Genomic DNA, 10404 nt, shown 5'->3' on the forward strand with positions numbered 1-10404 from the left:
GGGTAGAGGTTACATTTTATTCTTCAAAAAATTAAGATTAGAAAAATACAAAAGATCAGGGCTGGATCAGATACTCAAAAACATTTAACTCAGTCTGCCAGTTAATGCAGGAACATTTTTACAACATCTCAAAAGGTCAGCTTTCAGCCTCTGAATGAGCATGAAGCTTTCAAGTCATGAGAAAATCACTACATTTCCAGGAAGTCCATTTTTAGACAGCTGTATGTTTTTAAAAAAAGTTTTCATCATATTGAGCAACATCCATCCTCCTGTAAATTCCATCACTTCGTCCTAATTATGATCTTTGGAGGAGCACAAAGCAAGTTTACCACCTTTCCTATATAACAGCTCTTTAAACACATATAAAAGCTATCATGTTTGTCTTAAAGCTTTCTAATTTCCAATCTAAAAAACACAATAAAAAAATCTGTTTCTCATTTGAGATGTTCTCAGATGCCTTATAAGTTTTGTTTTTTTCTGGCATCTATGGATTTTTCATGGTTTTAATCCAAGTCTACTGCCTAGAGCTTGCAAAATACTCAAAATTGTATCTGAGCAGTGCAGACTGTTGGGCACTATACATATATTTCAGTGTGAAATTGTAGAAGGATTATTTGTGAACATCTGGAGGGTTGAGATTAGAACATGAGTGCATTAGGAAGCAGTTATATCAGCCTAACTTCATTTTTTTTCTTTTACTGGAATGATAGATCTCGGAAACGTGAAAGATTACAGACATTTTGAATCTATTGCCTTCAGTGGAGGAATATGAAATTCAGCAAAGATTGCATGTCATGATTGTTTCCTTCAGATATTTGGAGGGTTGTCGTTGGATGGAGGTTTCTGTTTATTCAGTGTCCTCTCCTAATGAGACCTCCCTCCTCCCCTCACCCCTGCCCAGCTGCATGCAATGGAACTCTTCACATAATAACTAAATGCTGGCCAGTTCCTGAGCCGGTTTGACCAGGGAAGGGCTAGCCTTATGATCAAGCTCACTTGGGTTATGAGGTATAGCGCTAGGAATAATGTGTGGAATATACAAAAGGCCCACCTTTGGGTCCATGTGAGCATCATTTCCAACTGCTATTGAAAGATGGAAAGGACTCCCGGGGAGTTTGTGAGTGTCCTGTTCAGGAGGGATTTAAGAAGAGTGTTTCTTTTTATGATTACCGTATGTGAGTATGAGGAAGAACCCAGCAATTGAGATCGTAGGAAGAGTGAAGAAAGTAAAGCTCCGTGAGGAATTGAAAAAGTATCCTAACTGCAGTAACTGGTTCCTGAGTGACAGATATGCAGCCAATTCTGGAGAGTGTGGCAAGCTGTGCCGAGTACAGGGAATCACTGGCATCAGTCTCATGAGGGGTTTAATGTGACACTTCAGACAGATAAGGATGCTGTTGTTCTGGGAGATCAGCTTATTCTCACCAGGACCCTGGCCAATTGCTGGAGATTAGGAATCAGAACATACCCCCCAAGGAAGGCATCTCATAAGAGAGCAGGCCTTGGTGAGGCAGGAGAAACTCAATATGATGGAGCAGGAATAGAAAAAAATTTAATCTAAAAGCTACGTGGATATTGAGACTCTCTCCTGACACACCAGATTTCAGATAAAAGGCACCAGATCCCAAGGAAGCAGGACTACCTCAACGTCTTACTTTCTGAATAAGACTGAAACTGCTTCAAGACTTCATGTCTTTCCATGCACTGATTAAAGAGCTGGTGCAGGTGAGCGCCTGCAGGCATGAGGGACTTAATTATTTAGTACTTTTATGTGCTATTCATTATTCTAGGCACTAAAGCTACAACCGTGAGCAAAGTAAACACAGCTTTGCTCTCTAAAAGCTTTTGTAGGGTGGTATAGAGAAATAATTATTTTGGGCCACTTAGTTCTGGTGTGTCTGTGTAATATCCTGTGCATTGTAGGATGTTTAGCAGCATTCCTGGCATCTACACACTAGATTCTAGTAGCTTTTCCCCCACCTCCTGCAGTCGTATCAACCAAAAGCGTCTCCACACATTAAAAAATGTTTTCTGAAAAATGAAATTGTCCCAGTGGAGAACCACTGCCTTAGAGGAAGCAACATCTAATCTGTGACCTGAATCCATAGAGGAGGTATAGAGGCTGATGACCCCTTTTCTGGTTTGGTGAACAGGGTAGCTTGGTGATGCCTTCCCTGGAATAGGGAACACAAGAGGAGAAGCAGTTTTGTAGGGGGAAGATGATGAGTTCAGTATTAGACCTGCTGAGTTTGAGATGTCTACATTACATCCAAGTGCAGATGACTGGAAAGAAGATGGATTACAGAAGTTTAAAGTTCAGAAGAGAAATTTTGGTGGAGAGATACATTTGGGTGTTATCAACACAGTGACCTGTGATTCAAGCCCTGGAATGGATGGCATTTTACAGGATGAGTGTAGAATGGTAATAGGTTCTGGGGTTCTCGGGTGGAACCCTGAGGAGAAACTCCAACATGTAAGGGCTGCACAGGGATACAGGATCACACCAAAGAGACTGAGGAATGACCAGAGAAGCAGGAAGAAATTCAGGAAAGGAACAGATTTGTGTAGAAAGAGGCAATGGTCAACAGATAATATGCTGTAACAAAGATGAGAACTGAAGAATGTCCACTGGATGTTTCTATAAAGAGTTGTGAGGACAAAATCCATATAGCAGCAGGTTGGAGAGTGAGTGGGAGGGGACGAAGTTGAAACATTGAGCACAGACAACTCTTCCAATAAACTTATCTATGAAGAGGAGGAAAGACAGTGCAGTAGCTGGAAAGGGGCACAGTGTGAAGGGACATTATTTTTCAATTGGAGGGGCTTTTTCACATATCTGGTGTGTTGGGAAAGGGCCAGTAGAGAGGGAGGGTGTTAAAAATACATTGTTAATCAATGTCACTGAATTATACATTTAAAAATTTTTGAATTGGCAGATGTTTTGTCATGTATATTTGCACCACAACTAAAAAAAGATACATTATTAAGAATATAAAGTTTTAGTAACATTGAATTGGACACTTGAATCATTCTTTCCAGCAGAACTTGTTAACCTCAATTTATTTATGGAAACTATAGAGAATTGCATTCTTCCAGAATTGGGTGCCTGGGGCAGGGTGATAATAAGTCAAGGATATTAGCAAGAAAATAATTGACATGATGGACCAATGAATTAAGACACATAAATATGGAAATAGGAAGCTGATAGATACAAGAAAATAAAGGTGCAAAAAACTGGATAATAAAGGAAGAGGAAGTGAAGCAGGGGCTTCATTACATAAGTTCTTGGTTTGGGATGCTGTACTGGGGAACCATTCATCAAATGGTGCAGGGACTATAGGAAAAGATCTTCAGGTTTCCTTCCAAACTAGAGAGTCCAAGGTCCAGTATTTTTATATAGTTTGAGCGAGCATTTGGTAAAATTCAACAGTCAAGTGGGCATTGTTGATTTGTGTTAAGTTTTTTGGTTAGCACACCCCCAGATCATCTCTGTTTTCCACTTTTTAACGAATGGTTGTCAAGTTAGGTCTCCTTCTATTCTACATTTGTGCAGTTGAGGTTTTGAAGCTAGGTTCAATTGTCTCTGTTCAATCGTATCTTATTGGTTTAAAGATCTTTGTTTAATAATGTCAAGATCTTTTCAGATTATGGTCTTATCGTTTATTATGTTAATTATATTACTAAACTTTTGTTCAATTGCAAGTATATTAAGCACACCTCTATAGCATTATAAAAATTATTTTTTTAACATTCTTTTATTTTTTTATTGTGGTAAAAATATATGTAACAAAACATTTGCCAGTTCAACAATTTTGCATGTACAATTCAGTGACATTGAGTAGGTTCATCATGTTGGGTAACCATTGCCGCTATGGTTTTCCAAACTATTCCATTACCATTAACAGAAACTCAGTGCCCCCTAAGTAATGACTTTCCCTTTTCCCCTCACACCTGGTTACTCTTGGTAACCGTTAATAAACTTTGGTGTCTATATATTTGCCTATTTCAAGTAAGTAGGACCTCATTATAAAAATTCTTGATAAAAATACAGAGCAGGGCTGGATTAAAAACTTTGTGCCACTAAACGAGAAGCTATATTGCATATGTGGTAATTCTTTGCATGTTGCACAAAAAAAAAACAAATATTTCTGGAACATTTATGTGTACCAGGCATAATTCCAGCTCAGATATTTATTGAGAGCTTTTTATTCACCAAACACTGCACAGGGAGATGAAGATACAATGATGAACAAAAATTGATGCAGTTACATGGAATGTATAGATTAGTGGTGGAGACAGACAAGTATTCAAAGTGTGTATAGCATATTCTTGGCAGCTTACAGAATGCATCATATCATTTAATTCTCATCAAAATACGGGGAAGCAAGATATTATCTCTGTTTACAATTGGGTAATCCGAGACTCACAGAAGTGAATTTTCCTAAATAGGTGGCACAACTGGTCAGTGGCTGAGCAGATCTGTGGGGCTCTGATGTAGGCACTCCAAGCCCGTTGTGTTTAACTATGGTGGACATTTAGAAAATAGCTTTGCTATATTGGTTAGGCTACATGTGAATTAACACTATACTATTATTAACTCACGTTTTAATCCATCTTTTTCACAAGCACATCAAGAGTGGCATTGAAATACCTTGCTGGAATTATTGATGCAGCACTGATTCATTGATGATGGTCTACCAGTTCCGTAAACTTAAAAAAAAAGAAATGAGTTAATTTACCAAAATTATTGTTTAAAAATTATTTATTTTTAGTTTTTGTATATAAAGATATATATAACACAACATTTGCCAATTCAAGATTTTTCAGGAGTACTATTTAGTAACACTAATTACATTAACCATCATAAATATTCATTGCCAGATTTTCCATGACAATGAACAGAAAGCCAAAAATTATTTTAATTGATCATATAGAAGGCTATGGGTGATCACTTGTTTTCTTTTTTTCTTTTCTTGCTAACACACTCTTTATAGTCCTTTTTAGATTTTTACTACAAGAAATATCAATCTTAAAAGACAGCATCTTTTTATGCATATCCCATTTCCATAGTTTGTCACTGTGTGTCCGTAATTAATCTGTATGTTACTTAGAATAAATAATTTCCTTGAGCTTTGAAGGGAGAGTAAAATGTTTTTATTCAACAAAATTTATTTAACATTTACCCAGGCTGCTAACCAAATATTGGCAGTTCGAATCCACTAGCTGTTTCTCGGAAACCCTATGGGGCAGTTCTACTTTGTCCTACAGGTTTGCTATGAGTCAGAATCGACTCGATGGCAAGGGGTTTAAGTTTTATATGCTATGAGGTGCCCTGGTGGCACAGTGGTTAAGAACTCAGCTGCTAACCAAAAGATTGGCAGTTTGAATCCACCAGCTGGACCTCTGAAGCCAAAAGGGCCAATTCCTCTCTGTCCTATAGGGTTGTTAGGAGTCGTAATCAACTTGACAGCAAAGGGTTTGGTTACATGCCATGAAAGAAAGTAACATTAATTTAGCACCTTCGTGTACCGTAAAGGAAGATACTAATATTTATTTTTGTATTCACTATGTTCCCTACCACTGAGGTGATCACAACTCAGAGAGGGACAAAGACACGTAAAAATAATTTTAATGCAGTGTTACAGGTGCTAGAGAGAAACTGTAAAAAGAGGAATGGGCTAGAAGAAGGGAAAAACTAACTCTTCCTGCAGAGTTGAAGGATGGATTTATCAGGTGTAGAAGAAGTGAGAGTGTATTCCAGGCATGATGACTTATCATAAGAAGGATATTTGCTGCTAATTTTTTCCCCCCAAATGGGTGAATCTACATTCTTTTCAGTCCTTTGTGACAAGTGGCAGCTGGTCTTGAGCAGGGCTTCCAGAAACGGTGAGCTGATCATACTAGTTGAGCAGAAGGAAGCAAATGAGCTCCCAGACATCAAAGTTGAGATCTCAGCCTCATTATCCATGGTTCTAATCTACTGAAATATGCTATCTAATAGATCAAGAAAAAGAGCAAAAGAGAACAACATAGAATATAAATGCTACATTTTCACACCTTAGATTTTTAAAAGCAGTTTTCATATTATTACATTTGGTTTTTACCACAATGCCTAAAGTGAGGCAATATATCATCTTTGCTTTAGGACAAGGAAACACCAGATCCAAGGTATTAAGGGGTATGGCTGAACTCATGGAACAAGCAGGCAACAAGAATAGAGTTCAAATAAATGTCACACTATTTCTAATTGAATGATCTCCACTCTCAAGAAGAGTAAGAAAAGGAGAAGACTGGACAGAACAGAACTGAATAGTAAGTAGATAATAAAATAACATGACTTAGGAGTATTTAGAGAATACTATAAAATAATGTATTAATCCATGTTCTTCATAAACCAAACCAAACCAATTGCTGTAGAGTTAATTCTGAATCATGAGGACCCCATGAGTTTCAGAGTAGAACTGTGTTCCATAGTGTTTTCAATGGTTGTGATCTTTCAGAAGCAGACTGCTAGGCCCTTCTTCTCAGGTGCCCCTGGGTGGATTTGAACCTCCAATCTTTCAGTTAGTAGCTGAGCACGTAATGGTTTGTGCCACACAGGCCCATGTTCATTATAAGAGGCGTTAACTTGTCCTCCGCTATTTGGACAGGTGAAAGGCTATGGGAAATATCTTAGTTCTCTAGTGCTGCTATAATAGAAGTACCATAAGTGGAAGGCTTTAACACACAGAAATTTATTTTACCACAGTTTGTTTACCTTACATTTCAGGAAGGTTCAACACTAGTTCCAGAGAAGGCTTCATTTTGGTGGGTTTCTCAGATTGACCTCAACTGGAACTTGCTCTTTTTGTCTTTATTTCAATTTTCTACTCCCTAACTCTCTTTGGCAATACCACCATCATCACTCTCTCCTGCATGGATCATTGGTTGCAAACACCCATGTACATTTTCCTCTGTCATCTCTCCTTCCTGGACCTCTGCTTTACTACCAGCACTGTGCCCCAGCTTCTGATCAACCTTCATGGACACGACCGAACCATCACCTATGGAGGGTGTGTGGCCCAGCTCTTCGTCTTCCTCACCCTCACCTCCACTGAGTATGTGCTCCTGATGGTGATGACCTTTGACCGCTATGCTGCTGTGTGTCGACCACTCTACTACATGGCCATTATGCACCCCTGTCTCTGCCAGACACTGACTGTCATCTCCTGGGTGGGAGGCTTCATGAACTCTGCAGTTCAGACAGGCCTTACGATGGCCATGCCCCTCTGTGGCCCCCATCACCTGAACCACTTCTTCTGCGAGATGCCTGTGCTCCTGAAGCTGGCTTGTGAGGACACACAAGAGACAGAGGTCAAGATGTTTGTGGCCTGAGTCATTATTGTGATGCTTCCTGCAGTACTAATCCTAGGCTCCTATGTACACATTGCTCAGGCATTGCTGAGGATCAACTCAATTGCTGGACGCAGAAAGGCTTTTGGGACTTGTGGGTCCCACCTCTTGGTGGTTTCCCTTTTTTATGGTTCAGCCATCTACACATACCTTCAACCCATAAATAGTTATTCTCAAAGTGAGGGAAAACTTGTTGCCCTTTTTTATACTATAATTACCCCTATGCTCAATCCTCTGATTTATACCCTAAGGAACAAGGATGTGAAGGGGGCTCTGAGGAAGGCACTATGCAAAGACAGAGACTTAGGATAGGAGGGGGAAAGGAGGACCAATAAGATTGTCTGTAATAACTCTCAGGTCATGGAGCCCATCTTGTTCCTGGGGGGGCAGTTGGTGAGTAGAAAATAGCCCTTGGTAGGCCTCAGGATTTTAGCACCTCCTTGTTTGGCAGTTGGAAATGGGGATCTCTTGGGGTTCTTTCTAGTTCAATGTTTTTGATCATTTTGCAGGAGGGAGTAAGTATTGATCTATATCACAGCTTTCCAAAGAAAAGAAGTTGGGAAGTGGGTATTGTGGCCATTTTGGAGAGTGTCTGGGTTCTAGGCAAGCCTGAGAGTGAGAGAAGACTTAATTCTAAATGAAATCACCTTTTCTAAGGTCAGTGATTCCCAACCTGGTGCCATGTAAGTATACCCAAAGGCTGAGGACAAGAATTCACTCCTGCTCTTCTACAAATTACTTGTGACCCTGACCATATTCCTTCACCTCTCAGGGCTCATTTTGAAGGTTTCTTACATAACCCTTTTATGATTCTTGGAGCAAATAAAGAGATCATGAACAGAGGTACTTATATGGGGCATATAGAGTCTGAGACATGGATGTCATTTACCTACCTGAAGAAAAAGGTAAAATCATTTCAGTGGCACTGATTGAGTCAAGGGAACCATCAGCATCTCATCAGCTCCACCAAAGATCCCATAAAGCTGAGTGGTATCATGGACAAGATATTTTACGTGCAAGAGAGAAAAGAATAGAAAAAAACCCAGGAGGAAGTGATATAGGAGAGAAGAAAGAATAGTAGGGAGTGACAAAAGTGAGAAAAAGAGATTACTGTGGTGGGAAGTGGTGGTAGGTTCAGGAAGCTCTAGGTCAAAGTGTGAAGACAATGGATACCTGAAATTCCACCACTGTCATGTTATTCCATGTACTTAAATGTTAGTGTCATGTCAAAGTGCAGGTACCCTTGTTAATAACCTTTTACAGTCTCAATAATTTTCATGTTGAGTTCATTTATTCCGAAAATGGTAACTAATATTTATTTAATATTTAGTAACTGTTTAGCATAAATTGTCATTAATGCAGCAATATTGTGAGATAGTTTTGATATATTCCTTATTTATTCATGATGAAATAGAGGTTCATAGGGTTTACATAATTTATCCAAGTTTACATAGCAAACGTGAGGTGACACTGAGCTCCAGGTTTCAGTAACACTGAATCCAACCCTTACTTCCACACCCTGCCAATTGTCTTTTCTTTTTGAAGGTGTATTGTTAGTAGGGAAGATTGCGGTTAGAGAGAAAGGTAGTTGGAGAAGTAATCAAATATGAGCTTATCATGCTTCACAATTTTACTTTAGTTGATCCTGGCCAGGGTTCTAGCCATTTCTGAGTTACTCAGGTGTTCTTTGGTCAGAGGGGATAGTAGCGTAAAGCTACTATTTCCTATAATAATACTTCCCATTTATTGTACTCTCATTATAGTCCAAAGGTTCCTGGGTGGCGCAAGTGGTTTGTTCTTGACCACTAACCTAAAGGTTGGTGGTTTGATCTCACCCGGTGGCACCATGGAAAAAATGCCTGGAGACCTGTTTCCTTAAAGATCACAGCTAATAAAACTCCATGGAGCAGTTGTACTCTGTAATATATGGGATTGCATGAGTCAGAATCGATTCGACAGCAATGGGTTTATTATAGTCCAAGCACCATGCTGTAGGATATATTCCATTACCACATTTAATTACGTTTTTTAAATTGTGCTTTAGGTGAATGTTTACAGCTCAAGTTAATCTCTCATACAAAAAAATTTTATGCATGTATTGTCATGTGACACTAGTTGCAATCCCTACAATGTAAGGACACTCCCCCTTTCCACCTGCGGTTCTCGTGTCCATCCAACCAGCTCCTGTCCCTTCCTGCCTTCTCATCCTGCTTCTGGACAGGAGCCACCCATTTGGTCTTGTGTATCTGCTTAAACTAAGAAGCACACTCTTCAAGAGTATTATTTTATGTTTTATAGTCCAATCTAATCTTTGTCTGAAGAGTGGTCTTTGGGAAAAGTTTTAGTTCTAGGTTAACATAGCATCTGGGGGTGGGGTGAGGGCATGGCTTCAGGGGTTCCTCTAGTCTCAGTTAGACCATTAAGTCTGGTCTATTTATGTGAATTTGAGCTCTGTTCCACACTTTTTTCCTGCTCTGTCAGAGACTTTCTGTTGTTTTCTCTGTGAGGGCGATAATTGGTGGTAGCCAGGCATCATCTAATTCTTCTGGTCTTAGGCTGATGGAGTCTCTGGTTTATATGGTCCTTACCACATTTAATTCTTAAAACATGAAAGATAGGTATTATTTACCTCCCCTAAATACTTGTATTGATCAAGAAACTAAAGGTTAGATAATTATTTTGAGTATTTTGCTTCAAGTTACACAGCCATTAAGTGGAGGGCTATAATTTGAATCTGGCCTGTCTTATTCCAAAGCCTACCCAGCTAGCCGGTACCTAAGATCCCCATATTTATTAGCTCAAGGCACCAACCAACAGAGCTGATACAATCTTCATGGAATGAAAAGTTTTTCTCCTGAATGTTAGGATACATTCCTAACAAGGATAGGGATACATGATAATCTTTGTATACGGAGGTCTAAACAATTTAAGCACATGCATTAACCTAATGGAGAAAAATGGATTATTTGAACAAGCAAGACAGAATTTAATTTAAAAAAATTTGCATTTAAT

General features: G+C 39.1%; 1 protein-coding gene across 1 annotated transcript; it reads left to right on the forward strand.

Annotated features, from left to right (window-relative positions):
* The first annotated feature begins 1181 nt into the window (after positions 1–1181).
* Positions 1182–8430, forward strand: LOC101341434 (olfactory receptor 2Y1-like). The gene is given in 2 exon segments (XM_023741436.1): positions 1182–1362; positions 6770–8430. Coding segments are annotated over 2 exon segments (1116 nt in total). The 3' UTR covers positions 7705–8430.
* The last annotated feature ends 1974 nt before the right edge of the window (positions 8431–10404 follow it).

This window comes from Trichechus manatus, unplaced genomic scaffold, assembly GCF_000243295.1.
Source record: "Trichechus manatus latirostris isolate Lorelei unplaced genomic scaffold, TriManLat1.0 scaffold00181, whole genome shotgun sequence".
Taxonomy (NCBI): domain Eukaryota; kingdom Metazoa; phylum Chordata; class Mammalia; order Sirenia; family Trichechidae; genus Trichechus; species Trichechus manatus.